The sequence below is a fragment of the Thermobia domestica genome, chromosome 11 (assembly GCF_964235325.1).
Source record: "Thermobia domestica chromosome 11, izTheDome1.hap1.1, whole genome shotgun sequence".
In the NCBI taxonomy this organism is placed as follows: Eukaryota; Metazoa; Arthropoda; class Insecta; order Zygentoma; family Lepismatidae; genus Thermobia; species Thermobia domestica.
The window spans coordinates 156,017,124-156,037,368 of record NC_137464.1 but is presented as its reverse complement, the minus strand read 5'-3'; the positions used below and the strand labels follow the sequence as shown (position 1 = coordinate 156,037,368).

The following is a 20,245-nucleotide window of genomic DNA, read 5'->3' as shown; positions in this document are numbered from 1 at the left end:
TTTCATTCAATTCTTTCTGGTTATACTTTTATTCATTTTAGCTACCTTTTTTCGTACCGTACTTGAAATCAGTGGAAGTGACAATACTAATGAACTCACGAATGTAGGTTGACACTACGGTAAAATTTCTCGGCAGTTGGCAACGGTATCTTTGAGCAGACAGTTTTAGTCACGTGAAAATACAGCGGCAACGTTCTAGCAGCCGTTACTCTTAACGTGTCTTCCCCCTTCGAGTTCAGAAAACAAAAACTAGCCATTAAAAGCTAATTAAATACGTTATAAGGAAAAGAGAAGTTACGAAAATTATTTTTGTATTCTCGGTAAATATTTAACATTTTTTAAAGATAAAGTACAGTAGGGTCAATCCATGCAAAGTGATCGAGAAAAAATAAAAATTGCCGCTCGACCTTTTCAAAAAAAAAATGTATTTTTTTTCATGAATGTTTATCCTATATCAAGGTACTTCAAAACCACAATTAATTATTTTTTACATCATCCCATGGCGACGCAACGGCTGCAGCCTTTTTGCGATTTTTATTATTATTATTATTAGTAGTAGTAGTAGTAGTATTTTAGGCGTTTACGTTGTTTTGAATATATCAGCATGTATTTGTCCTAACAAATTGAAAATTACTGGACGTCTCCAACTCGTGCAGACGTCCAGCAATTTTCAATTTGTTAGGACAAATACATGCTGAGATATTCAAAACAACGCGCGACACATGCTTGATCACTTAGAATGGATTGACTCAGTAGTAAAATTTGTTCTGTTTAAGGGGGTAAGTACGCAGAAGTAAAAGCCCATAAGCAGCCACAGTACAGACTTAGCTCTGGACGAGCTGTAGTAACAGTAGTAGTAGTAGGAATAGTAAAAGTAGTAGTAGGAACAGGTTAGAAGGCCTGCAGGGGTTGGTTGGGTTCTGTTCTCGACATCAAATGGGCAAATTGAAGACTTGCTCAAATTTTTCTGTGCATTTTACATAACCAACTTAAAACAGCGGGCTAGGGTAGCGCGCGAATACTGAAACGCTTGGGATCGGCGAAAATGCTCCCGGAACAAGGCGAATAACAGCAGTTCGAACTGCAGAACGAATCAAATTGATGAGGCAAAAATTGTTTAAATAGTTGCCAGTCACTAAGGATGATAGCTGAGGCCCTGAACATTGGAAAAGATACTGTTAAGAAAATTGGGGAACAGGAATTTCAAGAAAGAAAACTTTGTTCCCGATTTGTGCCACACACACATTGACTGACGAACAAAAGGAGTGGAGAGTTTCTGCGAGTCATGAATTGGTGGAAATTGCAGACAGGGGGCCAGGTTTGTTCAAAAAGATCATAAATGGTGACGAGTTACTGTTTCACGCGTACGGGCCCTCCACAAAGTAACAATCAGTGGGTTAGATCGGTAAAGGCTCTCCGTCAGACGACGATGGTAGTGTTCGACTGGAGAGATGTGTTTCACAAAGAATTTATACCTGAGGGTCACACAGTCATAGCACCAGTTTACAAAGATGATGTGGATCAATTGTTGAAGAGACTTCGGTGTGTGGGACGGGAAGTTCTTGATTGTCACGAGTGGCCCCTTCTACATAACAACACGCTTTGTCACAAGACCATTCTTGTTGAGCAGTTTTTGGCCAAGGAACGTTGCCTGCATCAACCTCCCCACCTTCCTCTCCCGATTTAGCCCCAGCAGACTTCAAAGAGGCAGAGGTTTGACTCCATTTTTGATATCCAGTAGGCTGTTACTAGTGAACTAAAGAGAACCACACAAGAATACTTCCAGAAGGGATCTTTCAGCTCTACACCCGTGCAACTACTTGTATCGAAAGAAGAAGAATGTATGTGAAATAACAACTTGTAGCTACGGTTCTTCTGCCGTTTATTTCTCTTTTGTGCCACCAGTCTTGAAACTTAGTAGACGAAATGTATATGTAAACAACATTGTATCATTCGTACAATTTGACTGCAGAAAGCGATCTCTCGTAACGGTATATGTACCTAGGTATATGTAGCAGCATGCTTACAAAATGTCTGCACAAAGAACCAAATGCACTGTGTAACCTCTCGAAAAAGTACGAAAAAGCTCTTCCAGCATCGCTTTAAAGTTCGCATCTCGAGTACATCTGTATCACAAGACCTGCTACATAATGGAACTAAAAGTAATTATGCAAAAGGATTAAAGTCCAGTAAGAAATCGGGGCACAGAAAAAGAAACTAATACAGCAGCAGTTTGTAGCAAAGTTAGATTACGAAACGAAAAAAAAAACGCTAAATTTTTAACAAGTGTGCAAATTTATAGAAAACAAAACAAAGAATAATGAAAAGAACTGTCAATTTTTGGATGCACATATAGATAACAGAATGCTTGTTACGAAAAATGACAATTGAGATATTATTTCAAAATCAGAAAGAAGAAATTAATAATAAATAAGTTGATAATAAATATAATATTATTTGAATACAACTAGTATAAGTTAGAAATTATAGATTTAAAATGTGTGTTTAATATCATAATACTTGAGAGAAGTTGAATTAAATGAGAAGAGATACGTATAATTATACTATCGGGAATAAAATTAAAGATCATAAACATATAACCTACACGCATAAGGAGAGATATAAATATACTAAAAACAAGCCATGAGCCTAAAGGATACGCGTATATAAGCGTGAATATCTCTATAGAATAATACTTGTACGAAGATAAAAGCAATACAAAGAAGAAAGAAGGTTGAAATAAATTCTATAAATATATGTATGTAAAGTCGCGACACAAAAGTATGATGTTTCACTTGTGGAAAGTGCTTATATTTAATATTTATACCGATGGGAGGATTGACAACGTTACGGTAACACAATCCCGAGACTATAAAGAATGTTCGAAGTATATCATGAAATTGTGATCTAACGATTAAATATTGAAGTATTGTGCAATATGTGATTTTCTGCTGAATTTTTACCATACATTATTTTATGTAAATGAATTTTACATTAGTATAAAGATCTATAGTGAAATCTTGTGAATCATATCTTTGCTAACGTTTTTTTTATTATGTATATATTCTAATTTTAAATTTTTGCTTCAGGAATTGAGACAGCCACTTTAGATCTCCAAAGGGAGAACGAAGAAAGATTGTGGCAAGAAGGAATCCTACGACATGTACCAGTGGTCGGTTCTCTTGTCAATTGGTGGTCTCCTCCTAGTAAAGAATCAGGCATTAAAGGTCGAAGTCTTAATCTTCAAGCTGGTAAGTACAGTGAGAATTGATACGAACTTCATTAGACCGATTTCTTCATCCAGGAAGCATATAGGGCAAATGATGCTTTCGTCTCTCATGATAATTTTTCATAGTATATTATTTTATGTTCGGAGTTTCCATGTGTGATGATAAACATGTGACGATCATTTCATTGATCCAATCATCAACTTTTTCAAAAGTTGCGACCGTGAAGGAATGTTTCCAAAGTTGTGAAAATTTCGGGTGTTTTTTTTTTTTTTTTTAATTACTAGTTTTTTAATGTATCTGTTTAATTGCATTTGTCCGAGCATGAAACTAACTTCTTAGCCCAGTCAAATTAGACCAAATTGGGAATAAACTCAGAGATTTAAAATAAAACAAATCCTGTAGGAATATGTGATACTACTTACATCGTACTTCCTACAAAAATCCCCAAGAATCCCGTTGCGGGTTTTCGAGTAACGACATCATCAGCATGGTTGCTGCAAAAATTCATAGTGAAATCTTTGAATGCATGTAAATTTTCACATGATGCAGCTGGAATTTTCATTTTTATGATAATGAAAGAAATGAATTGAAAGTTTGTAGAATAAATTGTAACTTTTAAATACAACATTTCGTTTGAAATATTTCCACATTGGTTTGCAAAATTTTACTTTCTTGAGTAGATGTTTTAAAGTTTAAGCATAAATATCTCACTGACTATAGAAGATTAGTAAACCTTTGTGCTTTAATATTGTAGACCATTCTAGTCATTTTAAAACAACATACACATGTTTTATTTCTCTATCATAGAAAGTAAGAGATCTATTTGATTTTATGTTGTGGAGGATGCAATTCGTAATGTGTACTTAATGAAATATCATTCTCATCTGGTTTTGATTTCAAAATCATGTTTTTTTAAAGCTCCTTACAACTAATTCAAATTATAGTGAATCATTTGTAAGAAGTTTTAAAGAATTAAAGATTTATTATCCGTTTTTAAGTGTTTTTCTTATTAGGTTTAATTACAATGAATCAAACCTAATAAGAACAGTTAAGCTGATAATAATATAAATTAGCGCAGATAAAGCAATACATTAAATATCAAATATGTATCGGGTGTTGCAAAATAAGTGTTACAACTCTTGGGAGGTGACTCCTGCCACTGAGACAAGAAAAAAAAGTTCTCTTGAACTTTCGGCTATCGGACATAGTTTCGGATCTACAAGATGCCGAAAGCGTGGGAAAATGACTTTCGGAGGCCAATAGTTCGGAAACTATCCAACGTAAAGAGGGTGGGTAAAAAATTCACTGAAGAAGTCATACATCCTGTATTGAATTTTGCATGTTTCACAATCCTACCATGCACGCGCAAGGGATTCCCCAAAGGAACGTAGGGAGACCCGGATAATCTGCCAAATGAACATTGGTCTAAATGGATATGAATTGGTAGGGTTTCTACCAGGTAACAATAATCCCTTTGTATTAAGTCGATATCTGGAACAAATACAAAATGGCGGATCCTTCATGCCCGTTGTGTGTGGTTGCATAATCGCCAAGTACGGATGCTGGCCAACAGTGACGTTCTGAGTATTAAATGTAGCGAATTTGTATTCAAATGCTCTAGAAAGACATCTGGAGTGTCGGTAGAGCACACCAGATGAAGCAGGGTGATTCACATGTGTGGAAACACTTAACGAAAAATGCCCAGAAATGCACTCATACTAAGTAAACGTGAGTTCAAAGCGTCGGAAATGTAAGGAATAGCATCAAGAACATGAAAGTCATTGCTGATTCACCAATAATATTCCATCAATCCGATGTAATATGATATGCACGGTTGTATACCAATAAGGATGCAACGACTGAGGCCAAGTTGAAATTGTGCAAGGGGACTCACAAAGAAACTGGGTAAACTAAAGGAATGTCACTAGTGGGATCGCATGATCGATATTGAAATGTGACCAATGTGTGTGTTGATATCAACATGTAGCTAATGGACAAATGTCAACATGTCCCACTACTGCTGGGACACGGTCTCACGTGCGAAAACTAGGAAAATAACGTTGTAAATTCTGCTATTACATCTGGTGCACTTTTTGGTAGATCGTAACTAGAATACGATTGTATCAATGTCCCTCTTTGTTCGGGACATTGTCCCACAGTCGATACATATGAAAAGAAATCTCTTAATCCATAGTTCAAATTCTGATAGAGCGTGAAAATAACAAACTTGTATCATGTCCCACGTCTTCTGGGACATATGACGTATTCGAAATATAGGAAAATACCTCCAGAAATTCGTATCTTACACACAGTACACATGCCAAGACAAAAATGAAAATGAACCAATTTGGCACATGTAACACTACAGCTGGAACACCATACATATGGAAAATAAAACGACATGAGAAATAAGGAGAAACATCTTAAAGGTCTGATTGTTTACAACTGTGCAGTAGGAGTAACAAAATGAAACACACAAGCATGTCGGGAGATGTACAAGAGCGCTTGCCAAACAAAGTGGGTACTCCTCAAAGAAATGAATACAGAGAAAGTGAGAATCCCTCGAGCCTGAGGGCTAGAGCGCTCGCTTTCGCTAGTGTGGTCGCAGTTTCCGATCCTACTGGGAGCCCAAGGCCTCAGATTCAAGACCCGAATAGTTAGTTATTTTCCTATTTTTCGCACGAGGGACGGTGTCTCAGCACTAGTGGGACATGTTGATCCCACTAGTGACATTCCTTTAGTTTACCCAGTTTCTTTGTGAGTCCCCTTGCACAATTTCAACTTGGCCTCAGTTGTTGCATCCTTATTGGTATGCAACCGTGCACATCATATTGCATCGGATTGATGGAATATTATTGGTGAATCAGCAATGACTTTCATGTTCTTGATGCTATTCCTTACATTTCCGACGCTTTGAACTCACGTTTACTTAGTATGAGTGCATTTCTGGGCATTTTTCGTTAAGTGTTTCCACACATGTGAATCACCCTGCTTCATCTGGTGTGCTCTACCGACACTCCAGATGTCTTTCTAGAGCATTTGAATACAAATTCGCTACATTTAATACTCAGAACGTCACTGTTGGCCAGCATCCGTACTTGGCGATTATGCAACCACACACAACGGGCATGAAGGATCCGCCATTTTGTATTTGTTCCAGATATCGACTTAATACAAAGGGATTATTGTTACCTGGTAGAAACCCTACCAATTCATATCCATTTAGACCAATGTTCATTTGGCAGATTATCCGGGACTCCCTACGTTCCTTTGGGGAATCCCTTGCGCGTGCATGGTAGGATTGTGAAACATGCAAAATTCAATACAGGATGTATGACTTCTTCAGTGATTTTTTTACCCGCCCTCTTTACGTTGGATAGTTTCCGAACTATTGGCCTCCGAAAGTCATTTTCCCACGCTTTCGGCACCTTGTAGATCCGAAACTATATCCGATAGCCGAAAGTTCAAGATAACTTTTTTCTTGTCTCAGTGGCAGGAGTCACCTCCCAAGAGTTGTAACACTTATTTTGCAACACCCGATATACAGGGTGGGTCAAAAGTCCCCTGGCATAGGGTAACTCTGTTATTGTCAGAGTTACAACAAAATGTAAGAGGGGAAACCGTCTGCAAATATGATGTTTTCAATCTAAAGTGAAGGATTTTTTAAATCAGACGAGTCGTTTGGGCTGTACACTCTTTATGTGACCAATGTTAAATGAAAATGCAACGTTGACATTTACATGAACTTACAACATAAGTAAATGAAGTTACTGTCTGTTGCATTAACGCGTCGGTGGCCAGCTTCTATTTCAAACCATAATTTCATTCACTTATGTTGTGAGTCCAGGTAAATGGCAATGTTGCATTTTCATTTTGGCACATAAAGAGTGTTCAACCCAAACGGCTCGTCCGATTTAAAAATTCCTTCACTTTAGATTGAAAACATCTTATTTGGAGACGGTTTCTCCTCTTACATTTTGTTGTAACTCTGACAATAGTTATTCTATGTCAGGGAACTTTTGAGACACCCTGTATATATATATATATATATATATATATATATATATATATATATATATATATATATATATATATATATATATATATATATATATATATATATATAACTAGTGTTCGAAGTGGAAAAAAGGCAGAGGCGGTATGTTTTATTATGGTTTTGACTCAACATACCGGCTATTTAAATATTTTCTTGATCACTGAAAAACCAGAGACGGCATGTCTTCATTACTGAAAAACTAGAGGCGGTATGGCATACCACCGCATACCGTCTCACTTCGACTACTGTATATAACACAATACAACTTTTCAAATATTACGTGTGTTCTTTTTACGTTTACTGATTACTGAGGTCTACGTTAATGCAAGTTTTTCTGGCTATTGGTTATCAAGACATAAAGGTAATAATTTTTCGAAGATGAAGGGTAAATAAATAAATACAGTAAAATAAAATGGCATACTTCCTTTTAATTTATTTCAAAGAAAGGCTCAAAGTATATTAAATTTGACCCAACTAGATATGTGTTTATCTTATGAAAGTAGCTTTAAAAAAAAGAAAGAAAAAAAGGAAAGAAAAGAAACTTAGGCAAAACAATAGAACTGTAAGTATGAGTGGAAAAAACATGAAGTGCAAATGCAAGAAATGTTCGCATTAATCGAAAGTCCTGCATTTACAGTGATATGTAATCAGTGCATTGATTCCCTTCTCAAATATTTTTGAGTTTGATGCTGAAGTTTCCAGTTTCTTAATTTAATTAGCTCCTTATTTCCCTTACGATTTTGGGTATGAAATTGAAATTCTTTGTCTTTACTGTGCGCTCAACATAGTTATTAATGTAGTGAGTGTCTAGATTTGTTTAAAGTGAGTCCGGTAAAGTAAGATAATGGAAAATCTTTAAATAAAATCTTTAAAAAATAAAATAAGAGAAACTTTTATTGATTTGTATAATTTCCTTTGTGAGATCTTAAAAAAAACAAATCCGTGTTTCTTTTTCCGTAAAACAAGAAAAAAGTGTATTGAGTATTTTAATTTTATTAATTATTCCACCGAGGAGAAAACATCGATATTTTAGAAGTGAACTCATAAATATTTCATCTTATTCTATTTTGGTGCTCAGTTCGAAGATTGGTTGGCAACAGTCTTCCACTCTTCGCTCTTCTCTTCATCTCTACGTAGATTTTTGACGTTTAATGTCATTGGTTATTTGGGCCATGTATTGTAGTTGAAATCTGCGTCTGGTTCTTTTCCCAGATACATGTCCTCTGTTATTGTTTTTAGGGGACCGTCGTGTCGAAATAAGGCAACGAAATCCAAATCTGTTTTAACAATGGATTTTCACGTACTTGCCTTTTCACCATTTCTTTCGAATACCTGTTTTTATTCTCATCAATCCACTTTACTTTTAACATTCATCTGTAACACCGTATCTCAAATGGCTTAAGTCTTCTTTCTTTTTGAGTTCGTAGGGTCTCTTCTTTACCGCAGACTATTACTTTTATTTTGGATGTATTGATTCTCATTCCAGCTTCTCCTTCGTCTTCTTCTTCTTCTTCTTCTTCTTCTTCTTCTTCTTATTATTATTATTATTATTATTATTATTATTATTATTATTATTATTATTATTATTATTATTATTATTATTATTATTATTATTATCGGAAATGGTTCCCATGAATAAAAATTCTATAATCTTAAGAAAACTGACAAGTTCTTTTAATATAATTTCGGGATAATTGTATTTATTGAACAAACGTATAGATTTTATTAGGTATGTATATTTTATATACTATATCTGTATGTTTGACGGTATCCTTGTTTTAAGGACAATTTGAAGAAAATTGACTAACTATTTTAATGAATAACGAAATAATTATGTTTATCCAGACAAGATACAAGTCATAAAATTATGTATATATTATAAGATAGACAATGACCTCCTATCGTCGAAACAAATGTATTGTTAATATTAAAAGGAATATAAGATGTGTGTTATAACCCTTAGTTCTATGACTAAGTGCTGTATTTTTGCTATCTGGCTGTTCATGGCACTAAAATAAATTATTATTATTTTAATTTTGTACTTCTCAGGTGTTGTTGAAAGTACCGAGAATATCTATCGCTACCATATGCAAATTCAATGTGGAACTGCGACTCCAGGTCCTCGAAAACCGCCCCAGCCTCTCGTCCAAACACCAGTCACAGCCAACCCTCGCCACTCGAGGTCGTCATCGCATGGCTCTCAACAGTCGCAACAAAGTGCTGCATCGGCAGGAGAGAAGATTCCTACTCCACCTTCATAGTGAACGTATGTTATCGAATAATACGTAATATAAATTAAAATCGTAAACTGAAAAGTTAATTCATTGGTAAAAGTTCAGTGAAACAACTGGTGGGAATTTACTTTAGAAACTTTTTTTTTTTTTTTTTAATTTCTACTGCTTGTGATTTGCATGTGATATGAGACTGCTTTGCTTACATAACGGGAAAGGATGAAGTAATGTATCTATTGTTTGTTAAGTCTTTTTTTAAGTGTTAACATTATTTGAAAACGCATCACCTTTCTGTATTGCAATACTAAAATCTTACTTTTCTTGGCCATATGAATATATGCTTATATTTGTGTATGGGTGTTTGTGTATATATATATATATATATATATATATATATATATATATATATATATATATATATATATATATATATATATATATATATAATATCTGGTATATCAAAAATTCGGAGCCTAGGCAACGTCGTTGTGAACAAAGGTATGAAAAATGGAAAGAGAGAAAAGTTGTTGGAAATAAATGGTTTTCAATCTAAAACGGGGAATTTTTTCCAATCGCACCACACGTTTGGGCTCCACACTGGTACGCGCGCTATGCGGAATGAAAACGCAACGTTGCAAAAATACAGAAAGTAAAGCACAAAGCAATGATAATAAATGACATTCTACGATGGAAGAATCAGTAGGGAAAAGTAGTATCTACTGAAAAGGAGAAGTATCAGTGGTTTACTTCGTTAACGTGGTGAATTTTGTCGTGTGTTCGATATGCATCCTATCAATTCAGTAACATACTTTTACCGAATATTACTGCAGAAGGTAGGCACAAATGTAATGAGTGTATGAAACAAGTTTTTGCTCGAAAGTGATAAAATCAATGGTTAATGATTTTCGTATGCCTCCTCGCATGATGTGTAGTTTTTGAATTTATTGGTATGAATACTGTTACTTAAACCATTAAATTTGCTTTGAATATTTAAGCTTAAGTTGCTCTTGCGTCAAAGCAATCATAAGGTTCTGCGCAAGAGGAATCAAACGCTCAAAAAACTCTACCTTTACTTACCATCTCCAACATTTCCTTATCTTTTTCCTCTATTTCTTTTTCTAGTTGTCGAATGTTTGCTTGTAAGCCTTCGGAGTCGGGAACGATGTTGAACAGACTGTTGTCTTGATCGCTCACCATACTAAGAATACAGCATTGTTGGGAAACGGATTCAAGATTCTAGGTTCCCTCACACAACAATGTGCACGTTCCCTTTTGAGTGTGGAGGCTAAACGGCTGGTGCGATTAGAAACATTTCACTATTTTAGATCGAAAACCACCTATTTTCAACAATTCCCCTCTGTTTCCAGATTTTGTTATCTTGACTCATAATGGAGTTGTTCTATAGCCCCGGACTTTTGATACACTCGATATATATAAGACAGTATGGTGAATGTACTTCCAACTTAGTCTGTTAAGGTTTTATGTGGTTACCAAAGCGGAATAAGCATTAAGTTTATTTTCCATATTTGCTAATTTCTTGCAACAATATTTTTATTTGTTGCGTTTTTTTTTTCAAATTGTACTTATCTTTAACTACTAGTCACTATTCAATTATCCATAGTGGGAGCTTTCTATTTAGTACAAGAAAACTTGATTTAAAGTAATGTTATTAAATAATGCTATAAATAGAAGAAACGTACGTTTAACAAAGGAGATTATTTACTTTGTTGTATCAATTAAATCGGATATTCTCATATTCTGACATTTATCGTCTTCTACTCGTTTAGTGTGAAAATAGAAGAGTAGAAGATAGAACTCGAATTATACAAATTTAAAAGAAGAAATGATTTCTTAAGCGGTTCATCGTGGCATAAAATAAATCGGAAACAAAATAAAATTGTCGTACGGAAGACTGATTGTCAGTTTGTGGCTAAATGAATGTTCGAGACATAATTGAAAGGAGAGCTAGATAGAATAATGCGAAATGACAAACAGAAAATTGTATATTTTGTGAAAAGCCTTGGCCCTTTGTAATTTTAATATATTATTTAAGTGGCAGATTCATCTGCTATTACGTAACTGGTAACTCGTAATCGGTATCGTATTTTGATCAGGTATCGTATTTTCCGTCTTGTTTTAATTTCTAGAGGGCAAATATTTTTTTCTTATTTCCATACATGGGAAGACTGATTAAAAAGTGAAGAAGTGTTCGACCATGAAGAATTGTTATTTTTTTTTCTTTTTTTACTATTTTGTTTAATAAAGAGTTCAAGCTGCCAATAATCCAAGTAAGTCGATTTCTTTTTTCTGTCTAAGAAATAGATTGAAATGTCTCAGTACGATATTAACAATAAGAAATGGAAGTCTCTGAAGGTGATGGAAAACTAAAACGGCATTTAACAATCATAAATATGTAGAGGATTTACAGTGAAATTTTGGTTGGTAGTAATTCAGTAACAATTATGTGAATTATGATTGTCATTTTATCTCCTTACGAGATTATGATAGTAGGGATAAGGTATTTAAATGGATTGCGTTTTATTCCCAGCAAGGTTGAACGCTAGTCTTAAGGTTGCGAAAGATTTGTGTGTTTTGTTAATATATACAAAATTTCACAATACTTTAAAATTATTTCGTAGTTTCCGGACTCAAGAAGCAAATAGGAGAAAGAAGTATATCAATAGATGCAAAAACTCAACATAGCGTATCTACGTCTTTTCTTCATTAGGATTGTTACAATTATGGTTATACAAGTCAACAGAAAACTTTTTGTCGTGACCACCTAAATGACATCAGACTTAATCCCCTGTAATGTGTCCTCTTGAATTACATTGAAGATTTGTGCCAATTCCTTATGCCACGTGACATATCAGAAGTTCGACAGAGGATCATGACTGCTGTCGCTTCCATTGAATAACATATAGTAACAAAACGCACAGGAGGAACTGGATTACAGATTGCAGGAAGATTAGTATCTGTAAATGAGGATATATCAAGCGTATGTAATGTTCTGAGAACTTGATGTTGAATTTTTGCATCTAATAATATTATTTCAATTTCTTTGTATTGAGTACAGAGAGAACACAATACACGCAATGCACAGTTCACAAGATAAATTTAATGGTATAAGTGAGAGTGACAGAAATCAATCAATCGGTTCAGGAACATCAATAATCCCTTAACTTTAACAACTGCATTAGTCATTCTTTTCTCGGTATATGTTTAAATAAGATTTGCCATTGAAATTATTCAGAAATATGCAAAAGAAAAATAAGTGTAGTGCAGGACATCCATTGTGGACTTGATATAACATAATACGCATATTCTTCTCAAACGGTTTTATCTATTCAGGTAATAGAGTGTAAGACCAAAAAAAAAATGCATATTTTGGTATCATAAGGCAAGTAGTATGAATCGGTTGTGTATTTTAACTTAAAAGATAAATTTATGTAGAGCAGTCTTTTAATCTTAGACTGGTTTCGTGTGAATTTTGAGAATCCTATTTGGATAGTTTGTAAATCAAGTGTGACATTTTGTTTGAGATATATGCTTGTATCCCAACTACTTTTCCGCTCATAGTTCGTTAGTGCAGACTTCGCAAGAGATGATGCCACAACTCCCGTGTACAAATGTTCCATTATTTTGGTAATTATTGGCATTGATTCTCTGATGTTTTCCAAAAAGGAGTTAGTATTTGTATATACAACACTCAAACACCTTGGGTAGGAAATAAATAAATAAAAAAAAGACCAACGTATGGTGAGCAACATGAGCACTGTGCCATTCCAGTGACTATTAAGTAACTAAAGTAGTTGTTATTAAATTGGCACAACTTAATGAATAGAATTGAAACAAAACTCAAAATTTGAATTGTCAGCTTCCGTTTTGCAGGGCAAAATAAAATCTGTAGAAGTTATTGCCTAAGAATGTGGTAAGGTGAATAACGATGTATGAATGTGAATTTACTCACAATTAGTGAGTCTGGTTATTGACTAAAGATTCAATGAGCTTATAATTTAGATACATTGAATGAATGAATTCCATCGAATGAATAAATACTTCAAAATGTGTATTGTGAGCAAAATTCATATATATATGAGAGATTAACAGAATCAATTTGTGTGATATATCAGAATATATTTTATAAAGGCACATGCACCAAAGCAAATACGTCTAATATCCAGATTTTACACTTCGATTATCTTTATTATGGTCATCAACGTGTATAATCAGTTCCAAAATTACATACTCTGATTTCATCTTCATAAGATCTTAGAAATGAATTGATTATATATATATATATATATATATATATATAGTAGTTGATAATTAGAATTAAAGTAATACAGAGAGTAGGTGCGAATGTTTTAAGCAATTACACAATTCTAAGGGTCAGTGTAGGAAACATCAAATTATAAGAGTCTGGTCGTAGCATTGTAATGCTATTGGTAATATTTAATTTTGATTGTGTAATCAGATATATTTTATCTATTCATTATTATATTTATTTTTCTTCGGATTTGAATCATGCAAATTTCTGCCTGTGCCATACAAAGAACTTTCTCCACTATTATTTGTAATTAAGTACACGGTCTGAGAAACAAATTAAATTTGTTCTCCAGTTTGGTAGTGCAATCTTAATGGTGAATAATAAAAATTGTTTTATCATGGGTGTTCGTATGACAAATATTGTAGTAGAGTTACTTCTAAATGATCTCAATCTGGCATTCTTTTATGTAACGTTCTCCGGGTGTTCTATGATATTGAGAAATTATTTTTGCCTTGATTATAAATTTGGTCATAAACCTAAATGTAAAATAAATTATTCCAGATATTATTATATAATATGAAAAATTTTGTAACCATATATTTCTTTGGTAATTTTCTAAACGCAGTCTCCCAAGCCATGTAGGTAAATGCCCAAATGTTTAAGCAGCAGGACCGGACTATGCAATTACCACATTTTATTTCTTAAAAATAGAACGACACACTCGTTTGTTTGGTTGTAATAGGGCGTTTTTTTGTGTCTATATATATATATGTGTGTGTATGCATGTGTCTATGTACAATATGTATATGCATTAAGCTGATGTATGATCATTGTACTGCAGCAAATGTTTATTTTGAAGTAGATTCATGACCTTGATCAAACAAAATTAGTAGAACATCTGGAAAAATGACCCTGATAGTCGAAGCAATCTTGATATATACTCGAATTTTTCAGTCTATCTGGACAAATATTTTCAAAATGGAATATAGAATGCTATTTCATATTATACATTTTGATATTTAAATTACATCTTTTGATAATCAGTCGCAAGTTTATGCGGTTAGTATGTACTTTTCACTATAGTAAAAAAAATTCTAAACAAAGAAGAAATGTGCTATTCTTGTATTTGTATAATCAGAAATTGCTCTTTGCGTTCAACCAGAAACTACGATATATATATATATTTTCAAAGTTAATATATAATTTAATACTGTTGTTTTGCACAAATTGTAAAAATAAAATCTATACAAGGTATGTTACAAAATGGTATATTTGCTAATACGGTATTAATAAATAATTCGTACGTTATCTATCTCGTATATTGCTATAAAAAGACTGTTGTTACTTGTTTAAAATTATATTTATCATTGTTATTAAGTGTTCTCCTTTCCTGTATTTCGTTTTGTAGCATATCGAATGAATCTTTGACTAACACACGGACTGCGAAATGTAATTTGTAAATTAATGTCATAATCCTGGCAGCCGAACGTAAAGCAATATCACATAGATATGCATTAATATATTACAATAATATTAGCATATTTATTATTATGAACTTGTTATTATTATTTTCTAAGTTATAGAAGTTGCGTTATTTCCTGTGTGTGTATATACGTATTAAAAAAAACATGTATATCTTAAAAGAAAACATCATCCAGTTGTAAATAGTCACCAAGCGTTAATTATTTAACATTCCTAAAGAGTCGAGGAAGGCCAAATAGATATAGGAAATACGTCCCTCTCCATCTTATGTGTGTGTGTGAAGATACATGTAAGATGCATAAGGTGCACATGTTTTTGTCAAATGTATACAGAAATTTGTAGAAACTATTTATATTTAAAGTTCTTGGAAAAATTTTCGGCAGAAAAAGACTTTTTAAATCTGGCGCGAAGTACAGCATTTCGTGATGCTGCAGAATATTTCGAAATTAACTAAGATAATGGAATAGAAAAATCATACCTTCATATCAGTATTTTTCATATTTTTTCAAAACAGAAGTGTGTTTGGGTATGTATGTATGTGTGTGTATGTATGCATGCTTATCTGTGTATCTGTAATTGATTTTAAACTTATGTAGAATAAACATATATGTATTATGTAATATGTATATACAAGAACAGAGTGGTGTATTTAGGATATGGTAAAAGAAACTTGTATGATTTTCGTTTTAGGAAACATTTGAATGAACACCAATGATAATGTTAAGACTAATACAGCTGATTAAATAGATCTAATAATTATGATTTTCACTGACTTATATGTACAGTGCCTTCCTCGGATTCTTTCCCGTATTTTGCCATCAGCTATAATTATTTTTCGTTGATAATATTGGAAAGGTGTTTGTGCGATTCGTGTACAATCTTAAGGGTACCTTCTTGAATGGTAGAACGTTAAACAAGAAATGCAACAATGTAAAGAAAAAAAGAAAAAAAAATCTTTTACAGTTATACCAAAGATGCCTATAGGATTCAGTACAATAAAGATGCTGACATTGATCATAATCGCAGTAATTTATTTATCGTCTGTCGATGTCCTAAGATTGTCTGAGGTTTTATTTATGTATTTTTTATGGTGCTTCGCAGGGCTGTTATTGACATGGAACGTAAGAAGTAGGAATGTTTTACTCTCTCTCTCTAATATGTAAACTTAACAAAGGAAATTCCACATACATATATTTAACCCAATCAAGTTTTCCATTTGAAACTATAAAATCATCTAATTGAAACTGGACTTCACCCCGTCTATACCCAGATTTATAGAGGGTAGGGGCTTGGGGGGACTTCAGCTCCGGGCCTCAGAATCTTCACGGAGAATGAGGAATGACTTTGGAAAGATGAATCTGTAGCTGATATTTATCGTCGTTGAAGATGTGATACCTCGTATGTCCAGTTTGTTAATTTTTCAGGAGACGAAGAAAACCACCATATCGATTCACAATATTAACATTTCAGCCCTTCTAAAAAGTGTTTTATCCTTTAAAAACACGCTGATACTGCTGCTCTCATCACAGCACATACGGCTATAATACATTGAACTCAATGGTATACGAGGTACCACCTTGAAATCGCCAACAATCGACATGCAACCAAACGCTGTAATCGATTGTTTCTCAGCAATTGATGTCTTGTGACGCACATGGGTTTGCTAGAACATGGGTTATTGCTTTCTCATCATATTTACGCCAAAAACTCAAAATCGTAAAAATTGGACATACGAAGATTCACATCTTCAACGACGTTATATTTAAATTATTCGCTTGATTTTAAAACAAACACTTTTAAGGTAAACTTATTTTCTTTTAGTTGATTTTCACTCTCCGTTAATTTATGCGACTTTTTCTTTGGTTAAATACATTGAAAATCTTGCAATGTTTACTTCTTTCTCCGGAATCGTACCTGTATTCTCACAGAATTACACAATTGAGTCATATTTTTCTTTATATATATATGTGTGTGTGCGTCTTTCTCCCTAAATCTTCAATATAAACGTCTAAATTACATTATTTAATCTACTATGATAAGTATCCTTTGAATGTTGTCAAACTTTGAACGTGACCGAACATTGTAAACAGAAATATAACATGGCGCAACTAGTATAAAGGTACCGAGGAAAGTTCTGTCACTTTTTCACCCACCACCTTGGAGCATCGATATGTCACCTAAGACGTATCTGAAAGGTTAAAAATAGTCTCCATCAGCATCGACGACCTTTTGCCAACGTTCTGGAAGGCCATGGATTCCATCGCGGTAGAACTTGGTGGGCCGTGAAGCACAGAAGGTATCAAGTGCATTTTGCACCTCTACTAGGGATTTGAACTGGCGTCCTCTAAGGTGATTGTCCAAGGAATAGAACAGATGATAATCAGACGGTGCAATGTCCGGGAAGTATGGCGGATGCAATAGTCTTTCCCATCCAAGGTGTAGAATGGTGTTCCATGTCATCCTAACCACGTGGGGCTTTTAGTATGTAGTTTCCTGTTGTCTTTTAACAGGAGGACCCCTTTCCGATTCAGAAGTGCTAGCTCCAGAGTTTTGAAGTGAGCACGGCTCAACTGTTGTGGAGTACACAGTTGCATTGATGCTCTGACCAGCTGATAACAGTTCACGATGCCACGAGCAGTCCACCAAACAGGAGGAGCTTCTTCTGGTGCAGTGCTGGTTTCGGCTGTTTTGGAACCGGTTCATGGGATGCTAACCAATGATGACGGCACCGTGGAGCTTCGTACAGGACCCACTTCTCGTAACATGTAAACACCCTGTCCAGGAATGGCTCCTTCCTCAGATGAGACAGCACAGAAACACAGGCGTCTGCTTGCGTTGCCTTGTGGCCGGAGTCAAATCATGTGTAACCCATCGACCCAGCTTGTAGTGCTTCCCAAGTTGATGGAGGTGCTACCGAATGGTTTCTCCAGTCACACTGAATTGTAGTCCCAGTTCCCCACATGTCTGGCCACTGTTCGCCTTAATTGCTGCCTGAAGATCTTCATTTTGGACATGTGTTGTTCTTCCGGCATATGGTGCGTCTTCGAACGTTTCGTTATCGTCCTTAAACTTGTTAAACCACCGCAACACTGTCCATGTAGTCACAACACTCTCACCAAAGGCCTGGCATATCTTCCGTTCCGCTGCAGTGGCGTTGACCCCAGTTTGAACTCGTACAACATACACGCCTATATGACGCTCTGTGGAGGGCCAATATTCACTTTGTCCTTATGAAAGTTCATGGTGTAAATAAACTGTCACAACCATGTAGTATGTTGGATAACCCACACCAACCTTCGCCTTAACTCCATTGGCATTCAACTCACGATGTGAGGGCCAATTGAACACAGACGTCCACAAAAAGAGAGAGAACTTTCTTGGTTACCTTAATTAAACAATAATAATTTATTTATTGATGAAAGTGATACCACAACCAAAACCTTGATTTGGTCACATAAAAGAAAAGGATACATAAATAAACAAGTTATAAAAAGTAAACAACTATTATTATTATTATTATTATTATAAAACATCATTTGATATGTTATACACTCCTTCGTGATTTATCGATAGTTTCTCACTAATTCGCGTTACTTTTAGTCAGTAGGAGCCTCGCAACAGTGTCTGCCCCGAGCCTAACCTCGCCTACTTTAAACCTCTTGAGTTATTTGGTCTAGGAATTAATTCGTGCGGTTGGTACGCACACATTGAAGCTGTAGTACAAACACAAAATACATAAATACCTTAAGAAAAATATTGTCCATCGCTAGCCACCACTTTCGCCCATCTGTCAGGCAATGTACGGATTCCGTGGCGAAAGAAGTCCTCATCCTTGGAAGCGATCCAGTCAGAGACCCATGGTTCGATATCTTCTGAAGAAGTAAACCGCTGTCCAATCAAATCGTTGTTCATGCAATCGAACAAGTAGTAGTCCGAAGGAGCAACGTCTGGTGAATACGGCGGGTGGGGTAAAACTTCCCATCCGACATTTTCTAAATAGGTTTTGACCGGTTTTGCGACATGTGGGCGAGCGTTATCATGTTGAACAATAAGTTTATCATGTCTGTTCTCCCATTCTGGTCGTGTTCTGGCCAGAGCTTGCTTCAAACGCATTAATTGTCTTCGATAACGTTCTCCATTCATAGTTTCACCCGGTTGCAGCAGCTCATAGTACACCACACCTTTCATATCCCACCATATGCACAGCATAACCTTTGCACAGTGAATATCTCGTTTTGGTTGTGATGGACCTGGTTCACCTGGTTTCACCCAGGCCTTTTTTTGTTTAGGGTTCTCGTAATGGATCCACTTCTCATCACCCGTAATAATTCGATGCAGAATCCCCTTTCTGCTCTGTCGTTGAAGCAGCAATTCGCAAATGGTTTTTCGTCTTTCAACGTCTCTGTCTTTCAATTCATGTGGAACCCAATGTGACAACTTTTGAATCATTCCCATGGCTTTCAAGCGTTTGGAGACTGTTGTTTGATCAACGCCTAATGCTGCTGCAAGTTGCTCCTGCGTTTGACACGAATCCTGCTCGAGCAATGCTGTCAATTCTTCGTCTTGAAATTTTTTTGGCTGTCCAGCTCGCTCTTGGTCTGCCAAGCCGAAATCACCACTTCTAAACCGTGCAAACCACTTCTGACACGTTCGCTCAGCTAGAGCATGGTCACCATACACTTCCACCAAAATACGATGACTTTCAGTCGCACTTTTCTGCATGTTAAAGTAATGAAGCAGGACACCCCGCAAAAACACTTTATCAGGCACAAATTGCGCCATGTTCACTTAACTACAAACTAGTGTTGTTGACGCTTTAATCCACTGCCCTACACTACGAACGATACGCGATGACAGGGGTTTGCAACACATGTGTGGATACACGGAACTGTGGGACGCTCTGTTCGTTGCGCCATATCTTGTCCACCCGCACGAATTAATTCCTAGACCAAATAATTACCTACAACATATTCAG

The 20,245-nt window shown here is 35.2% G+C and overlaps 1 protein-coding gene across 1 annotated transcript in view; it reads left to right on the top strand.

Annotated features, from left to right (window-relative positions):
• The window catches only part of LOC145664514 (putative pyridoxal-dependent decarboxylase domain-containing protein 2), a 118,804-nt gene extending 102,514 nt beyond the window's left edge, over positions 1–16,290 (top strand). Inside the window, exons 15-16 of the mRNA XM_081731250.1 lie at positions 3,090–3,251; positions 9,337–16,290. Coding sequence (XP_081587376.1) covers positions 3,090–3,251; positions 9,337–9,548 — 374 coding nt within the window. The 3' untranslated portion in view covers positions 9,549–16,290. The remainder of the gene's footprint in view (positions 1–3,089; positions 3,252–9,336) is intronic.
• Positions 16,291–20,245: the final 3,955 nt, after the last annotated feature.